The sequence below is a fragment of the Dryobates pubescens genome, chromosome 5, assembly GCF_014839835.1.
Source record: "Dryobates pubescens isolate bDryPub1 chromosome 5, bDryPub1.pri, whole genome shotgun sequence".
NCBI lineage: Eukaryota > Metazoa > Chordata > Aves > Piciformes > Picidae > Dryobates > Dryobates pubescens.
In genome coordinates, this window is record NC_071616.1 from 25,866,310 (window position 1) to 25,882,962 (window position 16,653).

Sequence of the window (16,653 nt, forward strand, 5' to 3'; positions counted from 1 at the left end):
AAACCTAGGAAGTATAATTCAAGAAGTTTGAATCCAGAAGTTGAGTAACCAAGGGGGGGGAAAAATAGTGTGTAATGAATCTTAAGAATTTGAGACGATTTTATAATTTCTTCCAAGTTAACTCACAATTTTCAAAGGACTAGGCTGGAATTTCTGTGTAAGGATGTGAATGCGAGAGTCACACACAGACAAAGCTCTGCCATGCCCCATTTGGTTCTGTTACAAATAAGGAAGAACACTGGGTTTAATGAGGCTCAGTTTAACCTCCAGCTGTGAAAGGAGGGATTAGTCATATCCTATGCTTAACCAGCTTTGTAATAATTTCACTAGATCCCACTTTTCTCTGTTTATGAGGACAGGGTCAAGGAAAAAGCTGATAAGTGCAGTTAGATCAAGCTATGAAGCAGCAGCATTTTTTGTCTTTGTGACATGTAGAGAGGTTCAAAGTACACAGAGTCTCAGTAGTTGGTCTGAGAAGGACTGAGAAATGTTTTGAGAGGGAACTAAACAATAATTGTAGATGCTTAAAAACAGATTTTTTTTCAGTAAGTTCAATGCCAAATTCAAGACTATCTCAAGAAAAATTCAGTGTTTGATATCTGAAAACAACCTGGGGAAGTATAGAAAGGATGTTAATTACTAATTGCCTTTATTGGGGGGTGGTGGGGGGGGTGGGAAGGTGTTGTTATCCAAAACTTTAGGTTTGTGACAAAATTTTCAGTTTTGTTTTGCTTTTAGTGAAGCCAAAAATATAAATATTAATCTTTATAGGAGATTTTAAAAGAATATTTAAAGTATCTCTGATAGACTACAGCTGATTCTTCCCTATTTGAGTCCTAGTTCAGTGGAGAGCTTTGGACCTCTGAATGGTCCTCCAGAAGACTTGAGTGTCCACCCTGCCCTGAGTGCTGTTCAAAAGAGAGAAAACCAGCAGAGGCCTTCTGCCAGATTGGTCCCAGCATTAGTTAAAGCCTGCATAGGACCTTTTCTAATTTACGAGAAGAGAATTCAAGTCTTTCCCTTCCTCATTCACAGATCCCTCATTTTATAGCATAAAGGGAGTGCTTTGAGGGCAGCCCCAGTGGCATTGCTGTGGATGAGGTTTTGGGAGTGGATGTGATGGTTCCCTTTGGCGTTGTTGCCTGGAGTGCAATTGACAGAAGAAAGTAAAAGATGATTCCAGGGGATGGTCCAGTGAGTTTATTCATGTGTTTAATACTACATCTACATCCTCTTCCCTGGGAGAACTGGGTCAGCATTCCTTAACCTCTCCATTGGCATCCCTAATGAAGACTGATTTTGGTGCTAATGAGCCATGGATGGGCCCCATTAATCTGAGACTCTTAAACTCATTGCATATAAGCCACAGACCAGATGCAGGCTGCACTAAATGTCAATAGTTATAGCTCCATTTGGCTTTGTTAACTATTGAGCTGCATTTCTATTTGGGTTATAGGCTGTGATGCTTGAATCTCATTTGCACCAGCCCATATTCTCTCTTCATCAAAGACTGCCAGTTGTATGATTATAATTATATACTGCAATTTGGTTTGAGCTGATTATCTGAGGCTCCCATGAGTTACAGGGTTGATCTTTCTCTGCTGATCTAAATCAAGAGGAAGAAAATACAGACACTTTGAGTATTAACAATGTGCTGAAGTTCCCTACCTCAGTTGCTACAGACTGAAGAGGTATGAAACCTGGGCTGCTTTTTTTTGCCTGTACCTCACTAAGATACTAATAAAAATATTTTTTCAGAGAGTGGTTTTTACATGGTAAAATCTAAGCCACTTACTGCCTGTCTCCTACTATTTATTAACCTTTCCCAAAGGGTTAGCTCCCCTGACAATAGAGAATTCCAGTTGTCACTGTTGTAACCAGATGAAATATGAAGCGTTACCCCTCCAGCTTGTATCAATGCAGCTCCTATGAGGGGAACGTCAGAGCATAGGCAGAAGTGGGGATGCTCATTCCTGTGCAGTGTTTGAGAATGGCTGAGATCTCTGCTGCTGCTGTACAAGGGCTGTGTATCTCATTCTCAGGGTTGTACCATTTCCAATTCCACATGAACAACCGAAAGTGGCTTTGCTGATGAAACTGGCTGAGGTTTGTGACTTGCTGACTGAATACTGGAGGAAATGGGGAAAGCAGGTGCCTTGGCAGGCAATCATCCTCTAATGCCTTTGTCACCAGTCTAAGGAATGATCCCTGGCTGCACTACATGTACAAGAGGGATAGGAACCAGTGTAAAAGAATTTAATCTCTCCTGTTACAGAAAGCTCATATTATTACATGACATGGAAGATATTAAATAGCTTTAACCTCATCCCTTAACTTTTTTTTCCTTATTTGCAGAGTTCTTTCAAAATCAAATACATTGATTTTTCTCTCTCTCTTTTTTTTTTTTTTTAAATTGTACACTTATGTGTGTAATTTCCAGCTTGCCTGATAAATGCTAATGGGACTCTTCACGTATACTTAAAGTCAGATATGTACTTTGCTGAGCTTATTTTTGCCTAAATATGTCTTGCAGCGGTAACTGCAATTACTGAACCTTAATTCAATTATTTGCTAGCTTCACACAGCGACATTGCCCATCCCTAAACTTCCTGGTGCATGAGACCTTAAATCATGCATTAATGAGATAAGGAGGACATTTTTTGCAAGATTGTGTGTTAGGGGATGTTTGCTGGGGCACAAGGCCACCTGAAAAGGCTACTCACATGTGGTGCTGAGGTCATTACCCTGGTGCCTATATGAGAGCTGTGAAAGGCAGGCAATTTACAGCATCTCTTTCACGTTATTTGAGATATGTTTCTGCTTTGCTTGGCAAAATACTGTAGATGTACTGGACTTACTAAGGATATCTTGGTCCCGGTTGTTCTTACAGAGTGGTGTGTTTTAGTAGTGCCATTGAACTCTGTGGGTATGGCAAAATACCTGCAGTGGTGAAGAAGAGTAAGGTAATCAAGCTTTATCAACTGTTTGTGGGGTCACCATGCTTTAAGTCACTGTAGTAATATGTTCACATTTGTGCAGATAATAATGGATTCTGCAACACTTCATTGATTAATATGGGGAAAGGGGTTGAATTTCCAATAATACTATCTTGTCAAGTGCTGCATATAAGACCAGCTTATTTTGATCATCTGTGGTAAGTACAGAATTTTTCCAAGATGATGAAATAACTTTTTTTTTGTTCTTCTGTTAAGTTTCCAGATGTATAGTGTCTCTTCTAGCTGGCTCACTGCAACAGCTTGCCACAAAATTTCAGTAAGATAGAGAGAGTTAATGCGTCCACAGCAGCTTCTTGTATCTGGGGGCTGTCTTTTAATGTTGCTGCTGGTTGTTTGGGGTTCTCATTGCTTGTTCTTTCACATGCTCATGTTGGCATTTTCCATTTTTTAAAATTATATGGATGTATTATATATACACCCCTAATTACTTTTTATTTCCCTCCTGTGTTTGTGCAAAAGGCACTGGCTACTTATATCTGAGTTTTGACCAACTTTAAATCAAAGCCATTTACCTACCTGGAAAGAAGTTGGCACTTTTAGTCAAATTGCTACAGGAAATAACAGGAAAAGATTGTGAGCTAAACTTTCCATTTAATTACCCAGTTGCATACAATGGGTTGTTGAGTGTCAAAATTGAGGCAGCTTCAATTACTGGAAAATTTATGGCTTAGAAAACTGTTTCTGGTAGGTTTGAGAATTTATGTCACAGTGACAGGCAAGTAATTCAGGTAATGGGGAGTACAGGAGTCCATAAAGATGAAGACATCCTGACCCAGTGGACTGAAATAAAACCTTCATCTTCACAAATATATATAATCAAAAGCAAGGTCCCAGCAGAAATTTCCATCTAACATCCAAGACATATGGAGTAAAACTAGAATAGGGCTGACCCTTTTTTTTCCTTTTCTTTTTTTTTTTTTTTCCCCCCTTCATATATGCTTTTCCATGTAGAGAATTCCACAAAGTGTAAGCCCAAATCCTGATGCCCTTGCCGTATTGCTAAGGAGCAGGTTCACTCTGATATTTAAATAACAGCTAAAGGAAATCTTGTGCTTTGTTAAACGGCGGAATAGCTACTAACAAATGGAAATTGTATATGTCTCAGAGGGCTGGGTGATGGTATGGCAAATTTAATTGTCCAAAGAAGATCTTCTGAACTGGTGTCAATAAAGGTATCTTCTATTGCTAGTATTGGGTTCTTCACAGTATTCCTCTCCATCTAGTTGCGTTTCATATTGAGATACATAATTTCTTCTAAAGTTTTGTTGAAATGGCAAATACAATATTAATACATTCAAGTGGTGTAATGTGTAATCTGCTGTCTCTTGAGCTTAGTGCCAGTGGGTCTGCACTGTAAGAAAATGAAGCTGATTATTACAAAGCCTCCAAAATGACAGTCCCCTGGGAAGTCTTCTGTTGGTGACACATGTATGCTTGATTCTCCTCTTCATTCGGGACTACATTTTTCCCTTCCTATGCAAAGGGATTCCCCAGAGGTAAACAAAAAGGGAGGTTGTAGGAATCTTGGCCTTCAAATTGGTGCTTGTTTAAGTTTGTTTGTTTGTTTGTTCGTTTTTTAAAAGGCATGCGATTTGGGAGAGGAAGCTTTCACAGTGCAGGAGATTACAGAATGAGTTCCAAAGAGGTGAACAGAGCAGCATCTCAGGTGCACAGAGTAGTCCTCAATTGCCAACAGGACAGCACCTGTATTGCTCAGCAGTGCAGCAGAAGGATGTAGGTCTCCAGCAGCTCTTCATCACTTCTGCCAAGCCTCCATGGTGCCTTGGATACACTCAGGAATGAGATGCCCATGTGTAGACACCCAAATTGCCCCAGGGTGATTCCACAGCCTTTGTAAAGGCTTTACTATTTCCACGGGGCACAGGGTCAAACCTACAATTTATGTCTAATTTTTTTTAACCTCTGTTTAGCCTTCAGCTGTTACAGCTTAAGTGAAAGGAGAAAAGAGTGTTTTCAATTAAAGGCTACTTATGTAACAACCATGTTTTGAATGTTGATTCAGATGAATTACTGGAAGCTGACAATGTAGCTTTATAATTTTCCTTGGTCACTTCAGCACATAATTCTAATTGAAATAATTTGGGGTTTTTTTGCTAATCTCTTTCATAAAATATGTGTCAAGTAAATTTATGTCTTTCTGTATTTAATTTCTGTTAAGAATGCTCCATTTTTTTACATCAAAGTATTTCAGGATTCAATCCATGTCCTCTTTCTTATTCCCTTCCAGCAGAAGTAACACTGAAGGGTAGCAGAAAAGATAATTTATCTAACTTGTCTAGAAGTTTTCAACACTTTATCTTCTTAGTTGGTTCAACATGGCCACAGCACTGATCTGACTTTACAGGACAGAAATGGAAAGGAAAATAAATGTTTCTTTGTAGTACTTTGACCTTAAAATACCACAAACACCATCCATCTTCTTGTGTTACTTGTGTTATTTTCAAATTGAATCACTCGGCACATCAGGTCAAAAAGTCAGAGGCCACCATTTCTTCTCTGTGCTAGCAGGATAGAGAGCTCTGATCAGAACAAGTGTTTTGCTGACTTTTTAAAAATGCAACTTTAGATAGAAATTAAAGTCTTGGAGCTTACAAAAACCTAAAGTGTTTTAAATTATTGTGATTTTTATGAGAAATACTGCATTCTACACATGTTAATAATAAAATTGTTTCTGTTTTCTAGAAAGAAAGTTGGGTTTACAGTCTCTCCTTACTAAAAATGTTATTTATTAGTTCAGTGTTTTCTCACTGATATAAGTAGACGAAACTCCCTTCCCTACCAGGCTCGTTTCTTTCGTAAGAGGGCTGACAAAGATCTCGGGCTTTGGTCCAAGTACAGTGTCTTCCGGGGTCACTTCAAGTTCTGCCTAGTTGAAAAATGTAGCAATAAATGTCATGTCATTATTTCCAGATAATGAAGAATTATTGTGTCTGAGGGACCACTGTGGAGCTGTCAGCATTAGTTGTATGTAACACAGGTTTGAGCTGAAGGCGAAGCTGTTGGGTCTGCAGGCTTGTCCCCATTCTCATTGGCTGGTCAAGGGATGCAATACCATGAAGAGTGATGCCAAGTTAGGCCTAGCAGATGTCTCTCACATTGATACCACTGTGAAAGTCAGGAAATGCTTTCTTTTTCTCTAGTTATCTATTTCATTTAATTTTTTTATATTTTTTCCCCCAAAACATTTGGATGAAAATCTTGTTGGGAAAAAAATCACAGTAAAAGAGGTACTCCAGAGTAGTCAGTGGCTAGTTGTTGGCCTTTGTTGAGGCCAGTTGTATTTCAGGTTATGCATGTTGTAAATTTGACCAATTTAAGTAAAGACTGACTATTAACCCTCTCAGCTCTCTCTTGGTCTCTTCCTCTGTGCCCCGCCTCTCTCTGCTCCTCAGATTAGAAAACATTCCCAATAAAAACTGAATCAAACCAGCACTCTCCCATGGAATTCTAGTTGAAATTATTGTGATTTTGCTGATAAATTCCTTGAAAATTCAGAATTGTGGAATGATTTTATCTGAAGGGTAATTTATTATAGATGTGTTGCCCATTAATTGAGATAATCTCCCAGAATGATGATGATCAGGGACTGTACTTTTAAAATGCCATTCGGACTAGAAAGGCAATTTGGGATCCACTTACATCTCAGTAATGAAAATCGGGTAAGGTAATAAGAGATTCCATTTTGTGAGTGAATTGACAATGCAAATGCCAGGAGTTTTAATTTAGGTTTAAGCAGAATACTGGCAACTCATTCCAATGCATCATTAGTCATAGTGCTTCTTAATGAGAGATTCACTTTCTTTTCCTGGTTAGCTCTGGCACTGTGCTAGCAAAGCCCAATGAATGCTTGAATGTTTAGGGAGGTCTGCTGAATGCATGTCACTGCACCATTTTAATTTTTAAAAAGGAAGAAAAAGCAGGGGTTTTTCTGTGGTGAAGAAATACACATTTTTAGTTCCAGAAAAATAAATAGTGCAGAACTGTGGTAGGCTGTTGGGAAAAAAAAAAAAGCAAGATACATTTTGAAACAAATTCTAGGAAATATTGAAGGAAAATTCCATTGCGTGGAGTGCTTGTGAAATATGCTGGCTTTACAGTTGACAACAACAGCAAAAAAATGTCTTCAGTGTGGCCATCTTCAGTGTGGATGCATTATAATTAAAGAGAGATAAGCATTCTTCTTGCCCTGCCAAACCAACCCTATGCCCCAAACACCTCATTCTGTTACTCTCTTTTGGATATGTTCAGCATTTTTATTTTTTAAATGTCTCTCTCTTTTATTTTCATTCATTTTTTTTCCTTTGACCCCTTTCTCCCCCACCCCTTTTCCTTTATTTTCTTTAATTAAGAGCTTGTTTTGATGTTCATTGAACTCAGTGGGAATCTTTCCATCAAATTGAATGCATTAGGTCAGATTCATAATCAGCAGTCACTGAAACAACCTAACAATAGATTTGTCACACACAAGTGCACTGTCTTAAATGGGATTTGCTTAAAAAAAGCAATAGAACTAATCCATTATAAACACTTGTTAGAGAAGAGTTTTGACTGTATCTGTGTATTTACCAACACAATTTCAACCAATTTAAGCCAAATTGATGCAGATTCTCAGTCCAGGCAGGAGCACCGGGCAGTTAAATTAAATCAATTTAAACTGGAGTATTTTAAATCACAGCAGTATGATACTGTGTGTTGGCCAGGCTGATGTCTAGTTGCCTTACTTGCTTTGGTGGGCTAGGCGTTATGACTTTCTGTGAGGACAAGATGTAGTGTGGTGAGGCACATACTACATCTGATGTAAACAAACCAACCCGTTCAGGTTTGAGGACACGAGAACATGCACATTTCTATGTGCCTAGTGCCCCATAAGGACATAGTGTCTTGCAAGTCTCAGTGCAGTTAGCAAAAGTATGATCAGTACAGGATGTCTGAACACCAGTGAGTCAGTGCACCTCCTTCTTGAGCAGAGCTTTGAAGGAGATGGATCTGTGACTTCTGGGATCTGCAAAGTTACAACCTCGTATTTTTGCTCTGCTGTTTTAATCTGCTTTTGCCTTGCCTGTGTGAATGCCCATTCACTACAGACGTGAGGGCAGGGTGCATGAGAGCTCCTGAGCTGACAAACTGAAGGAGTGGGTAGCAGAGTGCCAAGACCTCTCCGGGAGATTGCTGTCTCCTCATGTACATACAGTAGGGAAAAAGAGGTTGCACTCAGCAAGGCAGGGTAAAATCTTTCAAGATCACCACCAAGAGACCTCCTACACATCCCAAACCTGGGACAATGCCAGGTCTTCTAACCATATTCCTTGGTGAGCTACTAACCTTCCTTTGAAAATATATACCTGCAAAGCATGATGAAGGAAACTCAGTTTTGCAGCAGTCACTTTTAGCTTCAGAAGTTGCCTCCTTCAGATCCTTCTGTCTCTGGCTTTGTTGTGAAATGTGAAAGAAATATAGGCCACTAGCTTCTCTGATGCCACCTTGTAAATCCAGGGGAATCCCAGACGTCCAGTATGGTGAAGTCATTCCATGTCACTTGATTCTGTGTAAGGCATGACAGTTCCAGCAGACTGGCTGATGCCAGACTAGCATCCATTTCTCATGATGGCTTTCTCGAGAACTCTTTTCTTCATGGCTTATAAAAAGAAAGTTGATAGGGTGAGTGCACCAGAACAGTTGTGAAAGCACTGGATCACACTAGATGCTTTAACCTAAGAAAACTGCATTTTTGAAATAAAGCTGAGGCTGAACATGTCCTGAAACACGCCATGAAAATGTTTCTGACACTGACAGAAAACAATGTAATCACTCTGAATGCACCAATTCTTCTCTGCTAAATGGAAGCAAGCAGCGGAAATGAACTTTCCATATTTGTGGAGATCCATGAATGGACACAGTCCCCAGTGTCTTGGTTGTGGTTAGGCCTTTGGGGTTACTGAGTGGTTTTTTTATATACAGTTGAGCTGATTTATGAGTTTTCCTGTTAAATTTTATTGCATCAGTGGCTTTTCTTCTGGTTCTTTTGAAGTAGAAAACAACATTTCTGCATCAAATGCAAGTCAAAAGTCTTAATAGAGCATAAAAATCAAAAAGGTCATGATTGTATAGCTTTAAAATAGAAAACAGTGCACTGGTTGATGCTCTTAAAAATATGAAAAATTAATGAGCATGTTTATTATAAAAATACCTTTGATTTTTGACTACTTGTATATTGGATTTTTATGGGCATCCTCTTATAAATGAGAAACTTCTCATTCTAGGACTGTCCTGTGTCAGAATCAGAGAAAGAGAGCTAGTAACATGAGGCAGAAGTGTTGTCCCAGACACAGTAATGGCAATACCCAGTGCTGCTTCTCCCTTTAAGCACAGACTATTGACTGCATTTATCTGGTTTCTAGGGTCATTGTAGACTACCTCTACTTATCTGACTTTGCTTAAAACCTATGGGTGCATGCAAATTTATAACAAAATAAGAAACTGTTCTTATCACATGTATTTTACAAGCCAAAGGGAATCATCACTGTTTACAAACTCACATTGTAAGTGTGATTGAAATAGTCTATGAGGTTATAAAAATCCAGAAAATGTCTCCTGGTGGATTTCTTTTGCTGATTTCATCTAATCTGAAGTCTTAGAAATATTTTTTCATTTGCATCCTAACAAATTTTTAATGAACACATGGAAACTTAGGCAAAATAAAAAAGTCATCTTGCTGTATCAGTTAATGCAGCAGACCTTGAATGGTTTGCCTCCAGCTGCTTGCAGATGTTTTCTCTGGTTGTGGACATGGAAAAAGCATTTTATTTCAATATTCACTGTCACTGCTGTTGCAGTAACAGAGAAGTAATGCAAACAGGTCGTGGGACAGAATTGGTCATAGGAACAGCTGATACAGCAGGAAGTACACAGCTTTCCTTCTTCTCATTAATACATGTTTTCTGTCACTATCTTCACAGCAGTCCAGCATGGGGGACCTGAGGACTTTGAGGAAAGGGTTGTCTCCATACCACTCCGAGTCACAGCTCTCATCACTGCCGCAGTATCAAGATGCCCTGCAGAATGTAAGAGATGTTTCCTTACCTATACAGACAGGTCTGTGGGTTTCTGCAAAAGTGGGCAGGTGGAGGTTACAGGGGAGCTCTCTCCCCTGAAACCTGCAGCTGTTGGAAGCGTGGGGAGGCCCTGGGAATAACTGTTACTTACCTGAGTTTGGATCATCAGCTTCGTAGCATAGTTTTTTTTGCTCAACTGACAGTCACTGTTGTGTATCTTTTAAAGTAAAACTGAGTTTTATTATACCTGTAGCTCCTTCTTTGTTAATGCTCTCTATGGCTGCTGTCAAAAAGCTGGATGAGGCAAAAGATGGCTTGCCAAGTGTCTGGCAGTGTGTGGTCAGAGTTGCTTTAGAGATTAAGTTCTTAGGACTTCCATTGCAGGTTTTTCTTTGTCGTGAATTTTTTTGTTTCCTATGATTTGCTTGCATTGCTTCTTCTCAAACAACAAAAGAATCTTGATTAAAATCTCTTGCAAAAGATATCCATCCACCTAGCTGCTGGTCCAGGGCTTCTTCTGCACTGGTGTGCTGGGCATGGCTGAGCCCTGTCAGATGACTCTCTTCCAGATGTCTGCCTGGCTGCCTGAGACACTACATTTGCTTGGTGACATCATTTTCCAGATTGGAGGAAAAGTGCAGATACTGTCAGGAAGGCCTACTGTGAGTGGGCTGTGAATGTTGTGGACATGAGCAGAAGCTGGGGGCACCACAGCCAGGGAGCCTCCCTACCATCCCGGATCTTCTGCTCCATGTGCAGTGCACTGGTCAGCAGAGCTGCAGGTACTGCAGGACCAGTTGTAGGTTGGCTACCTGTTTGGGTAAAAGTCATTCTGTAAATTTGGTGTGCCTCTTACTGCTATAAAAAGAGGGGGTAAGGATACTTTAAGAAAGTATACACAAGTAAAACTCCATTGTGAAAACAGAGCCCCTTTCCATCCCTGCTGAAATGCAGTTTGGATGGAGACCCTCCAGCAAAAAAAAAAAAAAGGAAGGTGGGGTGGGACACACAAACCCATCCAGATTAAATAGAAGACTCTGATGAGCCTGGAGATGTTTGTCTGGCTGCCTTGGTCCTCTATGGTTTGGTTTTGGAGATGTTCTTTGCTTCCTTTATGCTCAGGCTGTTGATACCCAGCTTGGTTCCAGGTGTGGGAAGCTCAGTCTGCCTGGGCTGGTTGCCCGAGGAGTGCTGCTACACACAATTTTATGTGTGTCTTGTGGGTCAGGCTGGGCTATGGGATATGGCTGACACCATTCTGCAAAGAAGCTGTGCCTGGACTGGGATCTGGCAGGATACTTCTCTGCCTGAGCATCAGTCTTCATGGTTCACCAGGGCTGCATGAGAGCCAGCAACAGACAGTGCTGACTGCTGAAGCCCTTCCTGGCCATTTGTCCCTGCTTCCTGTCCTTCCACAAGGAAGAGGTGGCACCTGGCATTTGTGGAGAGGCCTGGGTGCTGTGTGACACTCACCTTCATCTGTCAGACCAGTCATAGGTGGGATGGTGCCTGAGAGCTGCTCTCTCCTATGGTTGTAGGTACTTTCACCTTGAGAAGATCATAAACCAGCTGCTTGGAGAAGGCATTTATCTGCACTGGCATAAAATGTGAACCAGCCTGTTACTAGCAGTCAGAACTGGCCTGGCTGGCTTAGCCTTAAAATTTACTAGCAGCATTCATGTAATTTATAACAGGAATCTTGCCTTTGGTGGAAGTAACTGTCGAGGTCTGTGATGGCAATGTTAAGGTTAGTGTGGAGGGAATGTGAATGCAAAAGTGTGTGCAAGCATCAACAGGAATGCTGGAGCAAGGGGATGACCAAAGAGACAACTGACATCAAGCAAATAGGTAAACACCACAGGATGTGTGGTTTGTGTCAGGACCAGGAGGTCTGTGCTGTGATAAGGCTGCAGCACAGATGGCTCATCGCTTGGAGACCTATTCCCTAATAACAGGAACAAAGTTAGGCTGTGATGTGCCATTGCGCTTCCTGTGGTTCCAAGAGGAAGGCTTAGATAAGGGAGAGGAGGGAAGGAGACAACAGCCGGCAGCTTTCCTGGGGTTTATGGGGGGTGAGTAAGCAAGATACAGAGATAATGATCAGCCTGTAATAACCATTGACTCCTAAAGTATGTGAAAAATGTGTCCAAAACCCTAGTTCTTTGCTGTCAATGAGGAGGGATGCCAGAGCTCTTGTTAGGGCTTGCTAATGGGTGTCCCTTGTCCTCTGTGCTGCCCACAGTGATTCTGACCACACTGCATGGGCATCTGCTCTTTGGCAAAGGTGTGAGTTTGCAGGTGTACAGGTGCGAGTAACATGTTAGAGAAACCAGTTTTAGGTTAAAATCTCACCTTTCCCTTTCCTTAAGCTTTGTACTGAGTTTGTACTGCAGTAGTTTTCTGAATGAGCCTTTCCCAAGGAGCAGGAACTCCCAAGGATGCCCAAGTCAGGTGTGGGAGGATGTGTGTAAGTGCTGTAAGTAGGTGTGGCTGGAGGAAAGAGACCTGTGCTCTTCAAGGGTCTGGAGCTGGGTGTCCCCAGGAAAGTGCCTGCAGATACACTGTGAGGGCTGAATAAAGCACTGTCCCTCTTTTGAGAAGACAATGATCACGGTGTTCTTGACCAGCCTTTATATATGTCCCTAGGGACTACAATAAGTATCTCTGGAAAAAAAGTGAGACTTCTGTTAAGAGTATTTAAAGGGGTGTCTCGAAGGAGTCTGGTTTAGACTACAGGCTAGGCTGGGAAGAGACAATTCCATTTTCCTCCATAAATCTACTCCCAAACCAGTGAGGTCCATATGAAAACACAAAGAAGCAGGAGAAGTATAGTTTTGTAGTGAAGAGCACTGAGTTCCTGGCTTCTTGGCACTGCCTCTTGTGGCATTTTTCTCTGGCACTTGTTACCTGCAGGATTCGAAGCCTGGGTTGATGACTCTGCCCGGCTGCAGCACCAGCTTCTTTGGTTCCTTCACCTGATGATTCCCATCATGCTGTCACAACCAGCTGCGGTTCATAGCTCTGCCTGGTGGAGATACTTGTGAGAAGCATATTTAGTTTTGCCAGATGGTACCCACAGTATTATAAAAACAAACCCAAATATTTGTGGTCTGTAGGTGTAAAGAGAAGCCATTAGATGGGGTGGGAAGGGATGATAAGAGAGTCCTTGGCTGATGCATTGTCTCCTGAGCCTGCGAAGGGAGGTGATAGGAAGACATGTCCCAGTGACACTCCTGCCCCTTTCTTCTCACTGGAAAGACGGTGGTCTCCGTCCTCTTTGGCATGAATGATAAGGCTGAAGAGAAGTGAGAAAATGTCTTGGTGTCCCTCCTTCAGCTCCCTCCTGCAACCTGGCACAGGCAAGGAGATGTGGCTGTGGCCCAGGCCTGGTCTTGGGTCTCACTGTGGGACCCAGAACAAATCTGCTAGTCCTGTCCTCAGCCTGTGTGGGAGTAAATCTGTTCTTCTCAGGGAGGAGAAATGGATCAGCTTCTTAAAGCCAACCTGACTTGTAAAATCAAGTTTGAAATCACTGGAGACCACTGTTCCCATCATGATGCCCAGGAAGTACACCCAGAAGAACCACAGGAGCCCTTTAGGTATTGACGTCCCTGCAGAGTCAATTGGAGCACGGGGGACCTTAGCATGGTTCTGAGGTGTCCCTGAACAGCACAGTGACCTTGCCACTGCCAGCCCCTTGCTGTGCCGCACAAATCCCCCAGGCACAGGGATCCCTAGGCTTCCTGGTGCCTCTGACATCCCTGGGACTGCTCTTTGCAGCTTCAGGATGACATCATGGCCTCTCAAAATGCCTTCAGCTGCTTCTGCCTCTTCACCAAGCCCATCCTCTGCAGTGTCCCAATAGTTCCTCACCTTCTCCCACCTCTGCATCCCATCCTCACAGCTGTCATTTGAGCAGAGCACTACTGGTGTGTGTTGGAGAACGGCCCTAGTCCTATTTCTCATTTTCCTCCAGCAGCAGTGATGGCCATGGTCCATTTTTAGCCAGAGAGAAACAATGATCAAGGCACACAGCAGAAGGCAGTTCCTTCCTCTGGCAGTACTGGTACCACTAGGATGCTGTTGAGACAAAGGGAGAAATTCAAGGCAGTTGTTTTGCTGCTGCAGCAGGGAAAGTAAAATGAAAGGTTTGTCGATACTTGCAGCCCAGGGAGTGCTATTGTGAAGCTTCAGAGTGTATTGTCAGCAGCTGAGAACAAGACCATGCATTTTTGAAGGCAGCTGCCCTTCATCAGCAGTTACAGCAATAGCTCTGAGCTGCAGGTGGCTTTTTACCCCATGGCAGCCAACCAGCACAAAGTTTGGCAGTGACAAAGTTTTTGCGTTTGATGGGTAAAAGAGGCCCTGAGAGGCTGCATCCGTAATCTACCTTTAACAGGTAACTGCAGGAGGTGAGAAAAATTCATCTACTTTGAGGATCTGCTGTAGGCTCACATGCTCACTTGTTGAGTGTGCTTATAGCGGGGCTAGCAATGGATCTCGGGAGAGACAGGGATACAACAGACCCTTGCTTTGCCCCAGGCCTTGGGGGAGGGAGCTTTGCAGGTGAGGCCAGTGCAGCCTGGAGACTGGAGGAGCAGAGCAGATGTGCACAGATATCCTCCTGCATCTCTGTGCATCCTCTGCTCACCCAGAGGCTTTCACCTGGGCCATCCCCAAATCAGATTTGCTTCAAAGTCAGAAAGGTTTTTAAAATACCTGCTGTTTCCTTCTGAAATCAAATGTGCTTGATGTTCCTTTATTAAAAAAACTAGCACCTCTCAAGACACTCATGCAGATAGTGCCCCTGTGAGTCAGCTGGAATTAGTGCACATGTCTATGAAGACAGTGTGGGCTTATTTTGTCCACAGTAGTCAGACTTCCTTCTTGTATGCTTGTATCCAGTAGTTCCAGGCTGAAACTGCTCAGAGTATGTCATGCTGGTAATAGTCTCACAGTTTGAGGGGGAAGCTGTCAGTGGGACTTTTTAGCAGCATGCTGGGATTCCAACTGGAACAGCACAGTTACCAACCCAAACAGCAACTGCTCTCCTGTCCCATTCTGCTGGAGAAAGCTAGCTCACTGGCTTTGTGTGTGCTGGAGTTTCCCTGGGCTGGAGCTGCAACCCACCATTATTGCAGTGCTGGGAAGAGTTGAGATCCAGTTGCAAACAATGTCCTGCCTGTTTACTCTGTCTGAGGCAGTCCCTGAAATTCTTCCTTTACTTTGATGCCCTAGCACAGCCCCTACAGCCAATGCCTTGTCATACCTGCCAGGCAGAACTGTTCTTCTCTCTGGTGTTCTTGATGTTTAGGTTCAGAAAGCAATGAAACAGTTGCATTGTTTCTTTATTCTAGAATCATTGAATGGTTTGTGCTGGAAGGGACCTTAAAGATCATCTAGTCCCAGTAGTTCTAACCCCTTCTTGCTGTGGGCAGGGACACTTTCCACTAGGCAGGTCACTAAAAGCTGTGCCCAGTCTTGCCTTGAGCAATTCCATGAAAGGGGCATACACAATTTCTCTGGACAACCTGTTCTAGTGTCTCACCACACTCACAGTAAATAATTTCTTCCTAATATTTAATCTGACTCTATCCTCTTTCAGTTTGAAACTGTTACCCCTTGTCCTGTTGCTACACTCATGGATAAAGAATTAATCAAAATCAATTAATCAAAAGTGCCATGTAAGCCCTTTTTGTTACTTAAGTAGATATCTGTGAATGCAGGAGAGGCCGTGAAGATGCAGGAGGTAATGGCTGAGCCGTACAGATGGGCTCTGCCTGGCTCCCGTGTGGACAGAGTGGTTAATTCATGGATTTGAATGTTTACATGACAGCTGCTCTCTATGATTAAAGGCAGCAAATTAAGTAATGCCAAAGAAGATTAGTATCTGCAATAAAGTCCCTTGATTTGATAGGGAAAATGCTAATACAGGGTAGTGATGGCTGCTGCACTCAGCTCCTGCCAGTGGCTGGGACCTGTTTCTGCCTGTGGGATCTCCCATGTGTTCCTTCTCCTGTGCCTGGTGGCAGGGTGTCAAGCACTCTCAGCTGTGAGGCAGCCCGCTGTGACTTCGGGAACATAGTGCTGTGTAGCCATTTAAGTGCACCGGCAGGGAGTGAGTGTTTTGTTTTGATTGGGATGCTGGCAGGCTTTCTGCACAGTAGACACAGAATAACAAAACCCAAGTGTCATCATCACTTTGGATCATCTGCTGGGCAGACTGAATGCATTAGGGACCTGGGTGCACCCTGGATCTGGTGGGGATGCTCCACATCCAGGCACAAGCGGTCTGGCACTGCCTGCAGCAGGATGACAAAAAGGCTGCACTTTGCACCATGTGGTTTGCAGAGGAGCTGGTGCTAGTCGCCCAGTTCTTTGTGCCTCCAGCAAATCTTGAAGTGGGTGAATAGCCCTGGGGCTGCTGCTAGGTTGCCTTCAGGTCCCTGCAGGCTGTGAGAGGAGCCAGACCCCTTCAGGAGCACCACGTGTGGTGGAAATAGCAGAGCTGCCATGGGCATGAGGAGAGGCAGCAGGCAGGAAAGGGACTTGGAAGAAAGAGA

At 42.7% G+C, this 16,653-nt stretch overlaps 1 protein-coding gene across 3 annotated transcripts in view; it reads left to right on the plus strand.

Moving 5' to 3' along the window:
* The window catches only part of CCDC85C (coiled-coil domain containing 85C), a 106,436-nt gene that overhangs the window by 72,509 nt on the left and 17,274 nt on the right, over positions 1 to 16,653 (plus strand). For 2 of the 3 annotated variants that reach the window (XM_009905229.2, XM_054161869.1), the window contains exon 3: positions 9,995 to 10,099. In XM_009905229.2, the coding sequence (XP_009903531.1) occupies positions 9,995 to 10,099 (105 nt within the window). The remainder of the gene's footprint in view (positions 1 to 9,994; positions 10,100 to 16,653) is intronic. The other variant, XM_054161868.1, reaches the window with a different exon arrangement.